Source organism: Pseudorasbora parva, chromosome 23, assembly GCF_024679245.1.
Source record: "Pseudorasbora parva isolate DD20220531a chromosome 23, ASM2467924v1, whole genome shotgun sequence".
NCBI lineage: Eukaryota > Metazoa > Chordata > Actinopteri > Cypriniformes > Gobionidae > Pseudorasbora > Pseudorasbora parva.
In genome coordinates, this window is record NC_090194.1 from 38385860 (window position 1) to 38408949 (window position 23090).

The window sequence follows — 23090 nt, forward strand, 5'->3', positions numbered from 1 at the left end:
TAAAGGAAGTTTAGAACTCACTACTTTTTTCCTAATGGTATTTTGAGTACATTTAAGTCAACTTGGTAACATGCAGTGGAAGTTCTCTATGGTAGTCAATGGGTATCAGTGCTTCCAGGCCAAAGTAGTTGACAATGACGACGACGACGCTAGTACAAATGCAAAACTCTAGGGTTGAAACGGGACGGAGAGTAGATCTTCATACTTTAATATTCTAGACAGGGTATCGTGTGTGTGGATGTGGCAGCGGGCGGCGGTTCACATGTCGTATACTCCAGCGGTGATCTAGTATACGTAGTACAGGAACTAATTTTCCGTTTAGTTGTGTTCTTATGGCACACGCTTCAATAAATGGGTCCATTTGAAAGCAGAGGTGTGTGTGTGTGTGTGTGTGTGTGTGTATGAGAAACATCAACAGCGTTTCAGGTCACACTTTATGATTTGAAATCTCTCTCTCCCTGGTCCAACTTTCCCCTCGGCTTCCCGTCCGGTTCGCATTCTCACTCCTCGTTTGGTTCCAGGACATGTGGTGATGATGGTGGTGATGATGATGATGTAAACAGAACGACAGATGGATATTTGGGATCTTTATCCACAGGTTGTAAGATCAGGACTTTCTGTGTAAATTAAACGTGTCACTGAGGGGCAGTAATGGACAAACCCTTTGTACTATATTCAAGCGGTCTTATGTATGATTATAAAAAAACAAAGTTGCTTAACTTGTAACCGTCTGCTCTCATTTCTTCATCTCAACTGTTGCTGTCTGTCCTGTGAAAATCCACACACACTGCTCCTCTTGAACTGGAGGTGTGTGTGTCACGGATTATGAAATGTGTTTGCCCTTCAACACCTGAATACGGCAGTAAAGCTACATTAGATTAGAACCGGTTCCTGATCCTGGGGCTGTCTCTGAATCACACACACACACACGTCAGGTCTTCACTAGCGTTTATCCGGTGTGTTTGATGTGGGACAGAAGCAGGATTGGGAACCATTGGGAATCTCAGTATGTGATCATTAAAGGCTGGTCCACCCTATCAGTATAAGAATGACTGACATGACCCATTAAATCAAAGGTTTTTAGCTCTTTTTATAGTATGAATGTGTTGAGGACATGTGAAGCTCCTTCCGGCAGTTCTTCAGGAACTCATAGCGGCATCTGAGGGTCTATGGCAGTCCTGACCCTTCTGGCTGATGTTCAGGAACTCGTAGCGGCGTCTGAGGCGGTCCTGACCCTTCTGGCTGATCTTCAGGAACTCGTAGCGGCATCTGAGGCGTTCCTGACCCTTCTGGCTGATCTTCAGGAACTCGTAGCGGCGTCTGAGGCGGTCCTGACCCTTCTGGCTGATCTTCAGGAACTCGTAGCGGCATCTGAGGCGGTCCTGACCCTTCTGGCTGATCTTCAGGAACTCGTAGCGGCGTCTGAGGCGGTCCTGACCCTTCTGGCTGATGTTCAGGAACTCGTAGCGGCGTCTGAGGCGGTCCTGACCCTTCTGGCTGATCTTCAGGAACTCGTAGCGGCATCTGAGGCGGTCCTGACCCTTCTGGCTGATCTTCAGGAACTCGTAGCGGCGTCTGAGGCGTTCCTGACCCTTCTGGCTGATCTTCAGGAACTTGTAGCGGCGTCTGAGGGTCTGAGGCAGTCCTGACCCTTCCGGCTGATCTTCAGGAACTCGTAGCGGTGTCTGAGGCGGTACTGACCCTTCTGGCTGATCTTCAGGAATTTGTAGAGGCGTCTGAGACGTTCCTGACCCTTCTGGCTGATCTTCAGGGACTTGTAGCGGCGTCTGAGGGTCTGAGGCGGTCCTGACCCTTCCGGGGCTGAACTTCAGGAACTCGTAGCGGCGTCTGAGGTGGTCTTGACCCTTCTGGCTGATTTTCAGGAACTTGTAGCGGCGTCTGAGGGTCTGTGGCGGTCCTGATCCTTCCGGGGCTGATCTTCAGGAACTCGTAGTGGCGTCTGAAGCGGTCCTGACCCTTCTGGCTGATTTATAGGAACTTGTGGTCCTGATCCTTCCGGCTGATCTTCAGGAACTCGTGGCGGCGTCTGAGGCGGTCCTGACCCTTCTAGCTGATCTTCAGGAACTTGTAGCGGCGTCTGAGGCGGTCCTGACCCTTCCGGCTGATCTTCAGGAATTTGTAGCGGCATCTGAGGGTCTGAGGCGGTCCTGACCCTTCCGGGGCTGATCTTCAGGAACTCGTAGCGGCGTCTGAGGGGGTCCTGACCCTTCTGGCTGATCTTCAGGAACTCGTAGCGGCGTCTGAATCGGTCCTGACCCTTCTGGCTGATATTCAGGAACTTGTGGTCCTGACCCTTCTGGCTGATTTATAGGAACTTGTGGTCCTGATCCTTCCGGCTGATCTTCAGGAACTCGTGGCGGCGTCTGAGGCGGTCCTGACCCTTCCGGCTGATATTCAGGAACTTGTGGTCCTGATCCTTCCGGCTGATCTTCAGGAACTCGTGGCGGCGTCTGAGGTGGTCCTGACCCTTCCGTCTGATCTTCGGGAACTCGTGGCGGCGTCTGAGGGGGTCCTGACCCTTCTGGCTGATCTTCAGGAACTCGTAGCGGCGTCTGAGGCGGTCCTGACCCTTCCGGGGCTGATCTTCAGGAACTCGTAGCGGCGTCTGAGGGGGTCCTGACCCTTCTGGCTGATCTTCAGGAACTCGTAGCGGCGTCTGAATCGGTCCTGACCCTTCTGGCTGATATTCAGGAACTTGTGGTCCTGACCCTTCTGGCTGATTTATAGGAACTTGTGGTCCTGATCCTTCCGGCTGATCTTCAGGAACTCGTGGCGGCGTCTGAGGCGGTCCTGACCCTTCCGGCTGATATTCAGGAACTTGTGGTCCTGATCCTTCCGGCTGATCTTCAGGAACTCGTGGCGGCGTCTGAGGTGGTCCTGACCCTTCCGTCTGATCTTCGGGAACTCGTGGCGGCGTCTGAGGCAGTCCTGACCCTTCTGGCTGATCTTTAGAAACTTGTAGCGGCGTCTGAGGGTCTGAGGTGGTCCTGACCCTTCCGGCTGATCTTCAGGAACTCGTAGCGGCATTTGAGGCGGTCCTGACCCTTTTGGCTGATCTTTAGAAACTTGTAGCAGCGTCTGAGGGTCTGAGGCGGTCCTGACCCTTCCGCTGATATTAAGGAATTCGTGGCGGCATCTGAGGCGGTCCTGACCCTTCCTCCTGATCTTTAGGAACTCATAGCGGCGTCTGAGGCGGTCCTGACCCTTCCGGCTGATCTTCAGGAACTTGTAGCGGCATCTGAGGGTCTGAGGCGGTCCTCACCCTACCGGCTGATATTCACGAATTCGTAGCGTCATCTGAGGCGGTCCTGACCTTTCCGGCTGATCTTCAGGAACTCGTAGCGGCGTCTCAGGCGGTCCTGACCCTTCTGGCTGATCTTTAGAAACTTGTAGCGCCGTCTGAGGGTCTGAGGCGGTCCTGACCCTTCCGGCTGATCTTTAGAAACCTGTAGCAGTGTCTGAGGGTCTGAGGCGTTCCTGACCCTTCTGGCTGATCTTTAGAAACTTGTAGCAGCGTCTTAGGGTCTGAGGCGGTCCTGACCCTTCCGGCTGATATTAAGGAACTCGTGGCGGTGTCTGAGGCGGTCCTGACCCTTCCGGCTGATCTTCAGGAACTCGTAGCGGCATCTGAGGCGTTCCTGACCCTTCTGGCTGATCTTCAGGAACTCGTAGCGGCGTCTGAGGCGGTCCTGACCCTTCCGGCTGATCTTCAGGAACTCGTAGTGGCGTCTGAGGCGGTCCTGACCCTTCCGGCTGATCTTCAGGAACTCGTGGTGGCGTCTGAGGGTCTGAGGCGGTTCTGCCCATTCCGGCAGAGAAAGACTGCGAAGAGTTTGAAGTTATTATCAACTACAGTGTATAATATCATCCAAAGACTCAGAGAATCTGGAACAATCTCTGTGCGTAACGGTCAAGGCCAGAGAACCAAACTGGATGCCCGTGATCTTTAGACCCTTAGACGGCACTGCATCACATACAGGAATGCTACTGTAATAGAAATTACTACATAGCTCAGGAATACTTCCAGAAAATGTTGTTGTGAACACAATCTACCGTGCCATTCGCCGTCGCCGGCTTAAACTCTAGGTCAAAAAAGAAGCCATATCTAAAAATGATCCTGAAACGCAGGTGTTTTCTCTGGGCCAAGGCTCTTTTAAAATGGATGGTGGCAAAGTGGAAAACTGTTCTGTGGTCAGACGAATCAAGTTCTTTTTGGAAAACTGGGACGCCATGTCATCCGGACTAAAGAGGACAAGGACAACCCAAGTTGTTCTCAGTGCTCAGTTCAGGAGCTGCCTCCCTGATGGTATGGGGTTCATGAGTGTGTGGCATGAGAGCCATCAATGCTGAAAAGTCTATCCAAGTTCTAGAACAGCATATGCTCCATCCAGACGGCGTCTCTTTCAGGGAAGACCTTGCATTTTCCAACATGACAATGCTAGACCACATACTGCATCAACTACAACATCAAGGATGCATAGAAGAAGGATCCGGCACTGAAATGACCAGCCTGCAGTCCAGATCTTTCACCATTAGAAAACATTTGGCTCCTCATTAAGAGATGCGATAAAGAAGACCTAAGACAGTTGAGCAACTAGAAGCCTGTATTAGACAAGAATGGGACAACATTCCTATTCCCAAACTTGAGCAACTTGTCTCCTCAGTCCCCAGACTGTTATAAAAAGAAAAGGGGATGCCACAGGGGTAAACATGGCTTTGTCCCAAGTATTTTGAGATGTGTGGGTGCCATGAAATTTAAAATCAACTTATTTTTCTCGTGATAGATGACATATCAAATGTATGTTGTATTCTGAATAAAATATTGAAATTTTCACATTGCATTCTGTTTTTATTCACAATTTGTACAGTGTCCTAGCTAATTTTGTAATCGGGTTTGTATAAGATTGTTACACGCCTGTTTATTTCGTAAGTTGTAAAATTACCCATTTCGTAGTATGTAACTGATCTTATATTTTGTATTTTCTGTGATTATTTGATTTAAAAAAATAAAAATGGTAGTATGGTTTCTATTTTATCGGCATGTATGAATATTTGAATGACTAGCCATTCCCTGAAGAGAAACGCGGGAAAAGCCATTAAACTGACACGCACAGGGACCCGAGACGGGCACGAGCAGCGCATTAATCCTGAGGTGAGCGACTTTATAACACAGTATATAGAATGTTATCAATAACATAAATGTGGTCCCATCACGGGTCATCGGATTAACGACTGCTAATTCACATCACCTCGATCTCTCTTTTCTTTCCCGCACTAAGTGCCTTTTCTTTAAAGCGATAGTTTACTCAAACCCAATCTAAACAAGATCTTTTGATCATATATTTGGGGTTTGAGGAGCCATTGAACTCCTCAGAAGGCCTTTGTGTCCCACAGGAGAAAGGTCAAAGGTTCTGGGAAAACTCCTTTTAATGGTTTGTGTTTGATCTCTGATGTGTCAAATTTATTTATTTAAAAACAGCGACTCCTGTGACCCATCTGTGCTTGTAAATTAGTATTTCTGACATTTTAATTAAACTAAGATAACATACTGTTCTGGCATCCCAGAAAGGGCAATGACAAACGCGTGTCTTCCTCCAGGTCCTCTTCCGAGAGCCGATCCTGCGCGTTCATTGGTGCATTTTAACCAGTGCTGATTAAAGTAACATGCGTCACGTGACACTGACCGACACGAGCAGTGTCAGGCGTGTGTGTGTGTGTGTGTGTGTGAGAGAGAGAGCGATCACAGAGCCGTGAGAGTGACGGAACGGGAAGAGGTGGAGTCTGCGCTCGGTAACGGACACGGTAAGATGACAGCGGGCCGGAGACTCCCGCGCTCCCGCGGCTCCATGTGCTGAAGATGCTCATCACACTGTGCTATATCTACCTGTGGCTGCGGTTCCAGCGATACTACACGGCCGCGATCCGCGCCGCGATACACCGGCTGAGCGGCGGCCGGAGGAGCGTCACCTTCCGCGCGCTGAGCCGCGAGTGGAGCGTCAGATCCCCGCAGAGCCCGAGCGACGGCGCGCTGTTCCTGGAGCTCGGAGACAAGGGCGTGTACATCACCGAGCCGCAGGTCAGCACACACACACACACATGCATATGAAGTGAAGTAAGCTTTATGATTTATAAACAGAAAATAACAGAATTATTCATGCAAACTTCATTTAGATATGAGACTAACACTAATTCAGCTGTAAAGCTGTCATTATTCAGATCAGGTCAGTTTAATAACCTTCAGTGTCAACCACACCTGACACTGTGTGTGTGTGTGTGTGTGTGTGTGCGTGCTTTGCAGGCGTGTGAGGACCTCAGTAAGTGGACCCTGCTGGGCTCTTCTCTGGCTGGTGGTCAGCGGCTGGAAAGCGTGGCCTTCATCATCGAGGCCACATCGAGAGTTCCTGCATCTCCACACCAATCCGAAAAGGCCGTAGGTTCAGATCCTCCTGAGTCACAGGATTCATAACATGCATGTGTGTGTGTCACTATCCCATGATGCCGTGGGAGATGAGTAGTGATTGGCAGCTGTTGTCATGCAACTAATGCTGCGTCCTAATTCACCTGCTTGCGATATGGCCTAAAGTGTGCACTCTTTTTGTGAAGTAAAAGCATATACATTTGAGTTTGTAGCAAAAGAGAAGGCAAGCTTCGGGACATTTACTGCTTCGTTATCTTTAACAGTCACTCACTCACTCACTGACTCACTCACAGACTCACTCACTCACTCAGACTCACTCACTCAGACTCACTCACTCGGACTCACTCACTCACTCACAGACTCACTCACTCACTCAGACTCACTCACTCAGACTCACTCGGACTCACTCACTCACTCGGACTCACTCACTCACTCACTCACTCACTCACTCACTCACTCACTCACTCACTCACTGACTCACTCACTCACTCAGACTCATAGACTCACTCACTCACTCAGACTCACTCACTCACTCACACACACTCACTCACTCACTCACTCAGAGACTCACTCACTCACTCAGAGACTCACTCACTCACTCAGACTCACTCACTCAGACTCACTCACTCAGACTCACAGACTCACTCACACTCTCAGACTCACTCACTCACTCAGACTCATAGACTCACTCACTCACTCAGACTCACTCACTCACTCAGACTCACTCACTCAGACTCACTCACTCACACTCTCACTCACACTCTCAGACTCACTCACTCACTCAGACTCATAGACTCACTCACTCACTCGGACTCACTCACTCACTCACTGACTCACTCACAGACTCACTCACTCACTCAGACTCACTCACTCACTCAGACTCACTCACTCACTCAGACTCAATTCAATTCAATTGTGCTTTATTGGCATGACATACATGGGTACATATTGCCAAAGCATTTCACAAAGCAAAACAGAAACATACATCAAACATATTCACATTTATATATACACATAATAAGCAATACATATTTTATTAATCAGGATGTGTTCACTCAGTACATCTCAATTTGTGGCATTTATAGATATGCTGTGCTATATAAGTGGAAGCAGGTCCTTCACCGAGTAAGACCTTCAGTTTTTGGGGATGGTGTAGTGACTGGAAGTCAGGGATAATGTGTTGTATTTGCCCATCCAGTGAGTCTCTTAGGGTGGTGTATTTATCACAGTGGAGGAGGAAGTGTGCCTCTGTCTCCACTGCTCCTGATCTACACTCTCTACAGATACGCTCTTCTGTGGGCAGCCATGTCTTCTTATGCCGCCCTCTTTCTATGGCCACTCTCACTCACACAGACTCACTCACTCACTCACTCACTCACTCACTCACTCACTCACTCACTCACTCACTCACTCACTCAAAGACTCACTCACTCACACACACTCTAACTCACTCACAGACTCACTCACTCACTCACTCACTCACTCACTCACACACACTCTAACTCACTCACAGACTCACTCACTCACTCACTCACTCACTCACTCATACACACTCACAGACTCACTCACTCACAGACTCACTCACTCACAGACTCACTCACTCACAGACTCACTCACTCACCCACCCACTCACTCTCTCTCACACACACACTCACAGACTGACTCACTCACTCACTCACACACACTCTCACAGACTCACTCACTCTCTCATACACACTCACAGACTCACTCACTCACAGACTCACTCACACACTCACTCACTCACCCACTCACTCTCTCTCACACACACACAGACTGACTCACTCACTCACTCACTCACTCACTCACTCACACACAGACTCACTCACTCACTCACTCACTCACTCACTCACTCACTCACTCAAAGACTCACACACTGACACACACTCTAACTCACTCACTCACACACACTCACAGACTCTCACACTCTCACTCACTCACTCACTCACTCACACTGGGATTTAAAAGACGATTCGATACATATTCTCAGTTTGACTATCAGACAAGAACAAAACCTGATGGTGTGTATGTGTGTGTGTGTGTGTGTGGTTCAGGTGCTGAACTGGTCCGATTACTGTCTCCCGTTGGCCTGCAGTCCAGGGCAGCCGTACCGGGCCGTAGCCGAGGCCAGCCTGGAGAACTTCAGCCGGCTCGGAGTGGCTTTTATGGAAGATCGTCTGCGTATGGAGAATGGGCTCATCCCTGAGAAGATAGTGTGTGAGTGTCATCCCAGCCTGCGGGTCAGCAGGCAGGTGAGCGGATCGGCTGACCCGTGTTCTCTTCCTCTCTCCTAGCTGTGTGTCTCAGAGAGTCTGCGGTCCGGGATCTGCTGGAAGAGCCGGAGTGGTCCAGAAAGAGCAGCCTGCGTCAGGAAGAGCCGGAGCGGTCCAGGAAGAGCAGCCTGTGTCCGGAAGAGCCGGAGCGGTCCAGGAAGAGCAGCCTGTGTCCGGAAGAGCCGGAGCGGTCCAGGAAGAGCAGCCTGTGTCCGGAAGAGCCGGAGCGGCTCAGGAAGAGCAGCCTGTGTCCAGAAGAGCCGGAGCGGCTCAGGAAGAGCAGCCTGTGTCCAGAAGAGCCGGAGCACATGGACGGACACCACCTGCACCTGTCCAGCTGCCATGAGTGTCTGGAGCTGGAGAACAGCACCATCCTGTCGGTCCGGTTTGCCTCCGCGGAGAACATCCCGGACCTCCCGGACGACGGCCCGGATGAGGACAACATCCCAGATCTCCCGGATGAGAGCGTGAGGCTGATGGGAAGCGGGAAGCCGCCCAATGTGCTGGTGTTCACGGGCGGCTGCGAGCTGCAGTTCCAGCGGATCCGCTCGCTCCTGGCGGAGGTTCTGGACCCGGAGCGCTACACCATCTACCCCTTGCGGCCGCAGCCGGCGCTGAGCGAGCCCTGGCCCGAGAACACGCTGCTTCTGGTTCTGGCCACTGAGCAGACTCTCACACCGCAGCTGCAGCTCCGCTTCCTGTCCTACCTGAGCCAGGGCGGGAAGCTTCTGGGCCTGAGCTGCTCTCTGTGTCCCGCCGGACTCATCCTGAGGCCCCGGACCCGGCTGAAGGACCGCATCTGCAGACTCAGCTTCACTAGAGCCGACAGCGCAGAGCTGCAGCTGAGCGTGGTGTCCAGCGGACGGGTGTATGATCGGAGCGGAGATAGAGCGGAGGCGGATGTGGAGGTGTGGGGCGAGATCGGGATGCAGGACCAACAGGACAGAGGCGGAGCGGAGGCAGAGGACCAGCGGGAAATGGCCATCGTACGCCTGACTCACGGAGCCGACAGCGGAGAGGCCGTCCTGTGTCAGGTGACCACTCTACTGCTCATTCACTGCCTTTAGTCATTCATTCATTCATTAATATCCTGACCTAACCCTAACCCCGCTCTACTGCGCATTCACTGCCTTTAGTCATTCATTCATTCATTAATATCCTGACCTAACCCTAACCCCGCTCTACTGCGCATTCGCTGCCTTTAGTCATTCATTCATTCATTAATATCCTGACCTAACCCTAACCCCGCTCTACTGCGCATTCGCTGCCTTTAGTCATTCATTCATTAATATCCTGACCTAACCCTAATCCCGCTCTACTGCGCGTTCACTGCCTTTAGTCATTCATTCATTCATTAATATCCTGACCTAACCCTAATCCCGCTCTACTGCGCATTCACTGCCTTTAGTCATTCATTCATTAATATCCTGACCTAACCCTAATCCCGCTCTACTGCGCATTCGCTGCCTTTAGTCATTCATTCATTAATATCCTGACCTAACCCTAACCCCGCTCTACTGCGCATTCACTGCCTTTAGTCATTCATTCATTCATTAATATCCTGACCTAACCCTAACCCCGCTCTACTGCGCATTCACTGCCTTTAGTCATTCATTCATTCATTAATATCCTGACCTAACCCTAATCCCGCTCTACTGCGCATTCACTGCCTTTAGTCATTCATTCATTCATTAATATCCTGACCTAACCCTAATCCCGCTCTACTGCGCATTCACTGCCTTTAGTCATTCATTCATTAATATCCTGACCTAACCCTAACCCCGCTCTACTGCGCATTCACTGCCTTTAGTCATTCATTCATTCATTAATATCCTGACCTAACCCTAACCCCGCTCTACTGCGCATTCGCTGCCTTTAGTCATTCATTCATTAATATCCTGACCTAACCCTAACCCCGCTCTACTGCGCATTCACTGCCTTTAGTCATTCATTCATTCATTAATATCCTGACCTAACCCTAACCCCGCTCTACTGCGCATTCGCTGCCTTTAGTCATTCATTCATTCATTAATATCCTGACCTAACCCTAATCCCGCTCTACTGCGCATTCGCTGCCTTTAGTCATTCATTCATTCATTAATATCCTGACCTAACCCTAATCCCGCTCTACTGCGCATTCACTGCCTTTAGTCATTCATTCATTAATATCCTGACCTAACCCTAATCCCGCTCTACTGCGCATTCACTGCCTTTAGTCATTCATTCATTAATATCCTGACCTAACCCTAATCCCGCTCTACTGCGCATTCGCTGCCTTTAGTCATTCATTCATTCATTAATATCCTGACCTAACCCTAACCCCGCTCTACTGCGCATTCGCTGCCTTTAGTCATTCATTCATTAATATCCTGACCTAACCCTAACCCCGCTCTACTGCGCATTCACTGCCTTAAGTCATTCATTCATTCATTAATATCCTGACCTAACCCTAACCCCGCTCTACTGCGCATTCGCTGCCTTTAGTCATTCATTCATTCATTCATTAATATCCTGACCTAACCCTATCCCCGCTCTACTGCGCATTCACTGCCTTTAGTCATTCATTCATTCATTCATTAATATCCTGACCTAACCCTAATCCCGCTCTACTGCGCATTCACTGCCTTTAGTCATTCATTCATTCATTAATATCCTGACCTAACCCTAACCCCGCTCTACTGCGCATTCACTGCCTTTAGTCATTCATTCATTAATATCCTGACCTAACCCTAACCCCGCTCTACTGCGCATTCACTGCCTTTAGTCATTCATTCATTAATATCCTGACCTAACCCTAATCCCGCTCTACTGCGCATTCACTGCCTTTAGTCATTCATTCATTAATATCCTGACCTAACCCTAATCCCGCTCTACTGCGCATTCACTGCCTTTAGTCATTCATTCATTCATTAATATCCTGACCTAACCCTAACCCCGCTCTACTGCGCATTCACTGCCTTTAGTCATTCATTCATTCATTAATATCCTGACCTAACCCTAACCCCGCTCTACTGCGCATTCACTGCCTTTAGTCATTCATTCATTAATATCCTGACCTAACCCTAACCCCGCTCTACTGCGCATTCACTGCCTTTAGTCATTCATTCATTAATATCCTGACCTAACCCTAATCCCGCTCTACTGCGCATTCACTGCCTTTAGTCATTCATTCATTCATTAATATCCTGACCTAACCCTAACCCCGCTCTACTGCGCATTCACTGCCTTTAGTCATTCATTCATTCATTAATATCCTGACCTAACCCTAACCCCGCTCTACTGCGCATTCACTGCCTTTAGTCATTCATTCATTCATTAATATCCTGACCTAACCCTAACCCCGCTCTACTGCGCATTCACTGCCTTTAGTCATTCATTCATTCATTAATATCCTGACCTAACCCTAACCCCGCTCTACTGCGCATTCACTGCCTTTAGTCATTCATTCATTCATTAATATCCTGACCTAACCCTAACCCCGCTCGCGCATTCACTGCCTTTAGTCATTCATTCATTAATATCCTGACCTAACCCTAACCCCGCTCTACTGCGCATTCACTGCCTTTAGTCATTCATTCATTAATATCCTGACCTAACCCTAACCCCGCTCTACTGCGCATTCACTGCCTTTAGTCATTCATTCATTCATTAATATCCTGACCTAACCCTAACCCCGCTCTACTGCGCATTCACTGCCTTTAGTCATTCATTCATTCATTAATATCCTGACCTAACCCTAACCCCGCTCTACTGCGCATTCACTGCCTTTAGTCATTCATTCATTAATATCCTGACCTAACCCTAACCCCGCTCTACTGCGCATTCACTGCCTTTAGTCATTCATTCATTCATTAATATCCTGACCTAACCCTAACCCCGCTCTACTGCGCATTCACTGCCTTTAGTCATTCATTCATTCATTAATATCCTGACCTAACCCTAACCCCGCTCTACTGCGCATTCACTGCCTTTAGTCATTCATTCATTAATATCCTGACCTAACCCTAACCCCGCTCTACTGCGCATTCACTGCCTTTAGTCATTCATTCATTAATATCCTGACCTAACCCTAACCCCGCTCTACTGCGCATTCACTGCCTTTAGTCATTCATTCATTAATATCCTGACCTAACCCTAACCCCGCTCTACTGCGCATTCACTGCCTTTAGTCATTCATTCATTCATTAATATCCTGACCTAACCCTAACCCCGCTCTACTGCGCATTCACTGCCTTTAGTCATTCATTCATTAATATCCTGACCTAACCCTAACCCCGCTCTACTGCGCATTCACTGCCTTTAGTCATTCATTCATTAATATCCTGACCTAACCCTAACCCCGCTCTACTGCGCATTCACTGCCTTTAGTCATTCATTCATTCATTAATATCCTGACCTAACCCTAACCCCGCTCTACTGCGCATTCACTGCCTTTAGTCATTCATTCATTCATTAATATCCTAACCTAACCCTAACCCCGCTCTACTGCGCATTCACTGCCTTTAGTCATTCATTCATTCATTAATATCCTAACCTAACCCTAACCCCGCTCTACTGCGCATTCACTGCCTTTAGTCATTCATTCATTCATTAATATCCTGACCTAACCCTAACCCCGCTCTACTGCGCATTCACTGCCTTTAGTCATTCATTCATTAATATCCTGACCTAACCCTAACCCCGCTCTACTGCGCATTCACTGCCTTTAGTCATTCATTCATTAATATCCTGACCTAACCCTAACCCCGCTCTACTGCGCATTCACTGCCTTTAGTCATTCATTCATTAATATCCTGACCTAACCCTAACCCCGCTCTACTGCGCATTCACTGCCTTTAGTCATTCATTCATTAATATCCTGACCTAACCCTAACCCCGCTCTACTGCGCATTCACTGCCTTTAGTCATTCATTCATTCATTAATATCCTGACCTAACCCTAACCCCGCTCTACTGCGCATTCACTGCCTTTAGTCATTCATTCATTAATATCCTGACCTAACCCTAACCCCGCTCTACTGCACATTCACTGCCTTAAGTCATTCATTCATTAATATCCTAACCTAACCCTAACCCCGCTCTACTGCGCATTCACTGCCTTTAGTCATTCATTCATTAATATCCTGACCTAACCCTAACCCCGCTCTACTGCGCATTCACTGCCTTTAGTCATTCATTCATTCATTAATATCCTGACCTAACCCTAACCCCGCTCTACTGCGCATTCACTGCCTTTAGTCATTCATTCATTAATATCCTGACCTAACCCTAACCCCGCTCTACTGCGCATTCACTGCCTTTAGTCATTCATTCATTCATTAATATCCTGACCTAACCCTAACCCCGCTCTACTGCGCATTCACTGCCTTTAGTCATTCATTCATTCATTAATATCCTAACCTAACCCTAACCCCGCTCTACTGCGCATTCACTGCCTTTAGTCATTCATTCATTAATATCCTGACCTAACCCTAACCCCGCTCTACTGCGCATTCACTGCCTTTAGTCATTCATTCATTAATATCCTGACCTAACCCTAACCCCGCTCTACTGCGCATTCACTGCCTTTAGTCATTCATTCATTAATATCCTGACCTAACCCTAACCCCGCTCTACTGCGCATTCACTGCCTTTAGTCATTCATTCATTAATATCCTGACCTAACCCTAACCCCGCTCTACTGCGCATTCACTGCCTTTAGTCATTCATTCATTCATTAATATCCTGACCTAACCCTAACCCCGCTCTACTGCGCATTCACTGCCTTTAGTCATTCATTCATTCATTAATATCCTGACCTAACCCTAACCCCGCTCTACTGCGCATTCACTGCCTTTAGTCATTCATTCATTCATTAATATCCTGACCTAACCCTAACCCCGCTCTACTGCGCATTCACTGCCTTTAGTCATTCATTCATTAATATCCTGACCTAACCCTAACCCCGCTCTACTGCGCATTCACTGCCTTTAGTCATTCATTCATTCATTAATATCCTGACCTAACCCTAACCCCGCTCTACTGCGCATTCACTGCCTTTAGTCATTCATTCATTAATATCCTGACCTAACCCTAACCCCGCTCTACTGCGCATTCACTGCCTTTAGTCATTCATTCATTCATTAATATCCTGACCTAACCCTAACCCCGCTCTACTGCGCATTCACTGCCTTTAGTCATTCATTCATTAATATCCTGACCTAACCCTAACCCCGCTCTACTGCGCATTCACTGCCTTTAGTCATTCATTCATTCATTAATATCCTGACCTAACCCTAACCCCGCTCTACTGCGCATTCACTGCCTTTAGTCATTCATTCATTCATTAATATCCTAACCTAACCCTAACCCCGCTCTACTGCACATTCACTGCCTTTAGTCATTCATTCATTAATATCCTGACCTAACCCTAACCCCGCTCTACTGCGCATTCACTGCCTTTAGTCATTCATTCATTAATATCCTGACCTAACCCTAACCCCGCTCTACTGCGCATTCACTGCCTTTAGTCATTCATTCATTAATATCCTGACCTAACCCTAACCCCGCTCTACTGCGCATTCACTGCCTTTAGTCATTCATTCATTAATATCCTGACCTAACCCTAACCCCGCTCTACTGCGCATTCACTGCCTTTAGTCATTCATTCATTAATATCCTGACCTAACCCTAACCCCGCTCTACTGCGCATTCACTGCCTTTAGTCATTCATTCATTCATTAATATCCTGACCTAACCCTAACCCCGCTCTACTGCGCATTCACTGCCTTTAGTCATTCATTCATTCATTAATATCCTGACCTAACCCTAACCCCGCTCTACTGCGCATTCACTGCCTTTAGTCATTCATTCATTCATTAATATCCTGACCTAACCCTAACCCCGCTCTACTGCGCATTCACTGCCTTTAGTCATTCATTCATTCATTAATATCCTGACCTAACCCTAACCCCGCTCTACTGCGCATTCACTGCCTTTAGTCATTCATTCATTCATTAATATCCTGACCTAACCCTAACCCCGCTCTACTGCGCATTCACTGCCTTTAGTCATTCATTCATTCATTAATATCCTGACCTTACCCTAACCCCGCTCTACTGCGCATTCACTGCCTTTAGTCATTCATTCATTCATTAATATCCTGACCTAACCCTAACCCCGCTCTACTGCGCATTCACTGCCTTTAGTCATTCATTCATTCATTAATATCCTGACCTAACCCTAACCCCGCTCTACTGCGCATTCACTGCCTTTAGTCATTCATTCATTCATTAATATCCTGACCTAACCCTAACCCCGCTCTACTGCGCATTCACTGCCTTTAGTCATTCATTCATTCATTAATATCCTGACCTAACCCTAACCCCGCTCTACTGCGCATTCACTGCCTTTAGTCATTCATTCATTCATTAATATCCTGACCTAACCCTAACCCCGCTCTACTGCGCATTCACTGCCTTTAGTCATTCATTCATTAATATCCTGACCTAACCCTAACCCCGCTCTACTGCACATTCACTGCCTTTAGTCATTCATTCATTAATATCCTGACCTAACCCTAACCCCGCTCTACTGCGCATTCACTGCCTTTAGTCATTCATTCATTAATATCCTGACCTAACCCTAACCCCGCTCTACTGCGCATTCACTGCCTTTAGTCATTCATTCATTAATATCCTGACCTAACCCTAACCCCGCTCTACTGCGCATTCACTGCCTTTAGTCATTCATTCATTCATTAATATCCTGACCTAACCCTAACCCCGCTCTACTGCGCATTCACTGCCTTTAGTCATTCATTCATTAATATCCTGACCTAACCCTAACCCCGCTCTACTGCGCATTCACTGCCTTTAGTCATTCATTCATTCATTAATATCCTGACCTAACCCTAACCCCGCTCTACTGCGCATTCACTGCCTTTAGTCATTCATTCATTAATATCCTGACCTAACCCTAACCCCGCTCTACTGCGCATTCACTGCCTTTAGTCATTCATTCATTCATTAATATCCTGACCTAACCCTAACCCCGCTCTACTGCGCATTCACTGCCTTTAGTCATTCATTCATTAATATCCTGACCTAACCCTAACCCCGCTCTACTGCGCATTCACTGCCTTTAGTCATTCATTCATTCATTAATATCCTGACCTAACCCTAACCCCGCTCTACTGCGCATTCACTGCCTTTAGTCATTCATTCATTCATTAATATCCTGACCTAACCCTAACCCCGCTCTACTGCGCATTCACTGCCTTTAGTCATTCATTCATTCATTAATATCCTGACCTAACCCTAACCCCGCTCTACTGCGCATTCACTGCCTTTAGTCATTCATTCATTCATTAATATCCTGACCTAACCCTAACCCCGCTCTACTGCACATTCACTGCCTTTAGTCATTCATTCATTCATTAATATCCTGACCTAACCCTAACCCCGCTCTACTGCGCATTCACTGCCTTTAGTCATTCATTCATTCATTAATATCCTGACCTAACCCTAACCCCGCTCTACTGCGCATTCACTGCCTTTAGTCATTCATTCATTCATTAATATCCTGACCTAACCCTAACCCCGCTCTACTGCGCATTCACTGCCTTTAGTCATTCATTCATTCATTAATATCCTGACCTAACCCTAACCCCGCTCTACTGCGCATTCACTGCCTTTAGTCATTCATTCATTCATTAATATCCTGACCTAACCCTAACCCCGCTCTACTGCGCATTCACTGCCTTTAGTCATTCATTCATTCATTAATATCCTAACCTAACCCTAACCCCGCTCTACTGCACATTCACTGCCTTTAGTCATTCATTCATTCATTAATATCCTGACCTAACCCTCTTCCGGTGTGTGTATGTGTACGTACGTGTGTTTGTGTTTGTTTGTGTGTGGTTGTGTGTGTGTGTGTGTGTGTGTGTGTGTGTGTGTGTGTGAGCGAGAACCGCTCCCTGATGCCCTTAACCTGCTGGATACCTTTAGAGAGAGACCGTTAGCTCTCGCCTCTCTCACTGATATCTGATATGTAATGATCCTTGAGAAGAGCTTTTGGAGCTGGCGTGACTTCACCAGCAGAGGGCGGTGCAGAACACACACACACACGGCCCGTTACAGGCCTGAGCATCCTCAGAGTGACTTACTGAAGATCTCTCTCTCTCTCTCAATTCAATTCAGCTTTATTGGCATGACTGTCGGATAGTACAATGTTGCCAAAGCATTAAACATGTAACAAGTTATACAGGTATAGATATCTAAATACAAAATATAATTAAAGAAGAAAAAAAAAAAGAAAAAAAACATATACAAATGTAAATATGTAAATATATTATGACCTAACTCAATCGGTTGTAAGATACAGGGTAAATGGTTCCAGAGAGCAGTGAAGAAAGTTTAACGCGGCGGCACGGCATTAAGGTCGTACCTGCCGAGCGTTGTTCGGTGGAGGATTGTGCCCTCGCTGTTGCCGCTGTTGTTGGTCATGAGTGCATTCTTTCCGCATCAAGAATGAATAGCGCAATAGTGATGTTTTTGAACAATGTTGACTAAGTGAATGATGTTGTAGAAACCGGGATTGTTGTGAATGATTCTCTTACTACAGTCATGCCTTTTGTACAACCAGCGAAGAGAGTAATATTGTCAAATGTCCCGCCGTTTATTAAAAATGATGTGATTGAATGAGAATTGTCCAGACATGGAAAGTTGGTGTCAAAAATGAAAAAGATATCACTTGGTTGCAAATCGCCACAGTTGAAGCACGTTGTTTCATTTAGGAGGCAAGTGCACATGATCCTAAATAACCAGAATGAAGAGCTTAATTTAGCCATGAAGTTTAAGATTGAGGACTTTCAGTATGTTATTTTTGCTACTTCAGATTCGTTGAAGTGTTTTGGTTGTGGACAAGAGGGTCACGTGATACGCGTATGCCCTGAGAAGAGCGCCGTTCAGAATCATAACACAGATGAAACGCCTAGTAAGGCAGATCATGTAGAAACGAGTGATACAGTATCTCGTGTTGAAAAAAATGGAACTGACGATTGTGAAAGTAATAAAAGTGAGAGGGTGGCCATAAACGAAAATGTGCATGGAAGTAGTGTTTCTAAGGTCAGTGAGCAGGGCATTTTAGGAGAGGATGTTGACATGACAGAAGATCAGAGTTTTTTTAAAACACCGACATTAAAAAGGAAAACTAAGTCCAAAGGAAAAGGAAAAAGGGCGAGTAAAAAAGCTACTGGTGCAAGGGAGGTGGACTCCGAGTTGAGTAATATTGAGGACTCCGCTGTGGATAGTGATGGTGGTGAATCGTCAGAATCCGTGAGCTCGGTTTCACAGAAGCGATCTTTTCGCAGCGATTACACATCAGACAAAATAAAAAAGTTTCTTCAGGTAACGAAAGGTATGAAAGGTGTAAATGTAGAGGATTACTTTCCAGATCGTGAGCTGTTTATAGATTCAGCCAGGGCTTTAATGAAGGAGGCAGGAGCTTTTACTGAACAAGAGGTTTTTAGGCTGAAGAAAATTGTCCAGAAGTTAAAACTAAATTTATTGAATGATGAATTTGAATCAGTCTAGTTTTTTTTCCCTTTTTTTTAAGTGTTTGTTGCTTATGTGCTCATTTTACATTTTTATGAGTAGAATAAGATTGGGCACTTTCAATTTAAATGGTGCACGAGATAGCAAGAAAAGAGCCATGCTTTATGAACTGACTAAACAAAAGAAAATTGATGTAATGCTGGTCCAGGAAACACATATTGATGTTTCTAATGAGAATGACTGGCAAATGGAATGGGATGGGTTAATTATTTTAAGCCACAAAAATCACTGTAGTGGTGGCTTAGCTGTGCTTTTTATGAAAAACTTTAAACCAATTTCATATGAGGTAGAACATGTTGTTGAGGGACATCTAATGAAAATAACAGCAAAATTTGAACAAATGGTTTTAGTTTTTATAAATGTGTATGCTCCTGTTGTTGGTCCTGAAAGGGTTGTTCTTTTTGATAAATTAAGCAATATTTTTTGTCAAACAGTACAGCGGAAGAGTTCATATTTGTTGGAGGGGATTTTAATTGTACAGCAAATGATGGTATGGATAGGAATCATAGAGAGCCACATTTAGCTTCTCAATATGCTATGAGAAAGCTTATAGAAGAGCATGATTTGTGTGATATATGGAGGACTTTATATAAAGAACAAAGACAATATACATGGGCGCAAGCAAGAGAAAATTATCTTTCTATGGCTAGACTGGATAGGTTCTTTTGTTTTAAACAACATCTTAATGTTATTAAGAAATGTGAGATTTTGCCTAGTGGATTTTCTGATCACAGTCTAGTAATCTGTAGTGTGTTCATTAATAATATAAAGTCTAAGAGTGCCTATTGGCACTTTAATACTTTGTTGCTACAAGACAATTTTTTTAAAGAAGTTTTTGTTTATTTTTGGAAACAGTTTAGTTCCAGGAAAAAAGATTTTTCTTCCCTACAACAATGGTGGGATCATGGGAAAAAAGAAATACAGCAACTGTGCCGTCAGTACACTCTCAACGTATCCAAGGACATTTCCCAATCCATGAAAACCTTAGAGATTGAAATAGTCCACAGGAAATCGAGGACATATTGAGCTCCTCAAAGTTAAAAAAAGGACTTTGGATGACCTGTTGGGCATCAGAGCACAGGGAGCGTTGATCCGCTCACGTTTTCAGAGTGCAGTAGAGATGGATGGTCCAACTAAATTCTTCTTTGGTTTGGAGAAGAAGAATGGTCAAAGCAGACTTATACATTCTTTATACTCATTGGAGGGTAGGGAATTGGTGGAGCCTAAGGACATTAGAAAAAGAGCTGTATCGTTTTATTCTGAGCTGTACAAAAGTGAACATACAGAGGATGATGAGCTGGATTGCTCTTTTTATATGGGTTTGCCTAAAGTTCCAGATGAGACCAACTCTTTGCTTGAGAGGCCGCTTTCAGCATCTGAACTGCATGTTGCTCTGCGGAGCATGGATTGCGGTAAGGCCCCGGGAATTGATGGTCTACCAATTGACTTTTATAAAACGTTTTGGTCAGTGATGGGGGGTGACTTGCTATCTGTGCTCAATGATAGTCTGGCTGGAGGGTTGCTACCTTTGAGCTGCAGGAGGGCAGTTATTACCCTGTTACCCAAAAAAGGTGATTTAAAAGAAATAAAGAACTGGCGCCCAGTCTCACTTTTGTGCTCAGATTTAAAGCTCTTTTCTAAAGCCTTGGCCATTAGGTTGAGGGAGGCAGTTGGGCAGGTCATTCGTCATGATCAAACTTACTGTGTGCCTAACAGGTCTATTTTTGATAATGTTTGTCTAATTCGGGATATTTTGGACGTCTCTAGGCTATTGGACATAGACACTGGTCTCATTCCTCTAGATCAGGAAAAGGCATTTGACCGGGTTGAGCACAACTATCTCTGGCGCACGCTAGAGGAGTTCGGGTTCAGCTCTGGTTTTATTGCCATGATTAGGGTCTTGTACCAGGATGTTGAGAGTGTACTGAAGATTAATGGTGGTCTTAGTGCTCCTTTTAAAATTAACAGGGGTATTAGACAAGGTTGTGCACTTTCGGGAATGTTGTATGCCCTTGCCATTGAACCTTTATTGGTTAAGGTTAGAGAAAGTATTGAAGGTTGGACTATACCTAGCTCTGGAGCAAATTTTAAGGTGTCTGCATATGCAGATGATATTATTGTTTTGGTGAAGGGGCAAAAAGATGTTGATCTTCTTAAAGACATTTTTGACAATTTTGGTATAATTTCCTCTGCCAAAATTAATTGGTCCAAAAGTGAGGCCATAGTAAGCGGTAAATGGTCCCATGGTCTTCCCAAATTACCAGGTGGTTTGTCCTGGAAAAGGGATGGGTTAAAATATTTAGGAGTATATGTTGTAAATGAATCAATGGTAAGCAAAAATTGGGAAGGAGTTTTAGAAAAAGTAAAGGGGCGATTGGAAAAATGGAAATGGCTTTTGCCAAAAATGTCTTTTAGAGGGAGGGTTATAATAATCAATAATCTGGTAGCTTCCATGTTGTGGCATCGTTTGGCCTGCATTGATCCTCCAAATGGACTCTTGAGTAAAATTCAAGCAAACATAGTGGACTTTTTTTGGAGCACTTATCACTGGATACCACAGAGCATACTTTTTCTACCCAGAGATGAAGGAGGACAAGGACTTATCCATTTTTAAAGTTTGGGACTTATTTGAAAAACGGAGGTTGGAGGCGACTTCCTCGTTGTACTGGCTTTTGGAGGAGCCTCTTGTACATGGAGCTCGGTTTGATGTTACGTGCGAAGGTACACCTGGACTGCTTCATCGCTTAGTGACCACCAAGACACTGAAACTGCACCATTTGTTGGACATGGCTGGTTCTGCTTTAAATAAAGCTCAGTCTGTGGCCGCACATCTAGGAGTGCAGTCGGTACGGCATGTTGGAAAGATTCTGGACTCTTTTAAACAGAAACTCACATTGGAAGAAAATAATCTGTTAACTGAATTTGGTAATGGGAAACTGGTTCCTGATATTACGGATCCTTTTCCAAGTATTTCTCTTAGCCCCAATCTCAAAGGACTGTCAGGACCCTTTCTGAACCTGACGGGGCTACAAGAGTTAAGTTTGCAGAATGTTCAGGGTAAAGTTTTGTATAAATGTCTTGTAAAAGTTTTAAACAAAGCAAAATTAAAAGAACGCAGTGATATACTGTGGAGGGAGAAATTGGGACTAGATAATGAAACAAAACCTGTTTGGAGAGTTCTATATAAACCACCAATTGAGAAACGCACGGGTGACATTCAATGGAGAGTTCTGCACGGCGCAGTTGCTGTAAACGCATTTGTGAGCGTAATTAATCCTAATGTTTCAAGTGATTGTCCGTTTTGTAAAATGAGGGAGACTATTTTTCATTGTTTTTTAGAATGTTCAAGACTGAACGATTTGTTTTGGTTTCTTGAGGCTCTTTTCGTGAATTTTGGGGAGATTTTTTCTTCTAAGATTTTTATTCTTGGTCCCAAGTATAGTGTGGCGCAAAGAATGAAAAGTCAGTTGTTAAATTTTTTAATTGGCCAAGCTAAACTATCGGTTTACATGACCAGGAAAAATAAAATGGAAGGTAGAGAAGGACAACGTGTGGTTATTGTTTTTAAGAATATGGTGAAAGCAAGGGTTATGTTTGATTTCAAATTCTATAAACTGATGAGTGATTTAGAAAGTGTTTTGCATAAATGGTGTTTTAATGGCGCTATTTGTACAGTTGAAGAAGAAATGTTGGTCTTTACTCCCATGTTACAATAAGTCCGGGTTGTTGCACAGTTTTCTTGTTTTTGTTTTTTTGTTTTTTT

The 23090-nt window shown here is 45.7% G+C and overlaps 1 protein-coding gene across 1 annotated transcript in view; it reads left to right on the forward strand.

Moving 5' to 3' along the window:
- Positions 1 to 5741: 5741 nt before the first annotated feature.
- The window catches only part of hlcs (holocarboxylase synthetase (biotin-(proprionyl-CoA-carboxylase (ATP-hydrolysing)) ligase)), a 48239-nt gene continuing 30890 nt past the window's right edge, over positions 5742 to 23090 (forward strand). Inside the window, exons 1-4 of the mRNA XM_067433310.1 lie at positions 5742 to 6097; positions 6320 to 6451; positions 8512 to 8674; positions 8752 to 9764. Coding sequence (XP_067289411.1) covers positions 5879 to 6097; positions 6320 to 6451; positions 8512 to 8674; positions 8752 to 9764 — 1527 coding nt within the window. The 5' untranslated portion in view covers positions 5742 to 5878. The remainder of the gene's footprint in view (positions 6098 to 6319; positions 6452 to 8511; positions 8675 to 8751; positions 9765 to 23090) is intronic.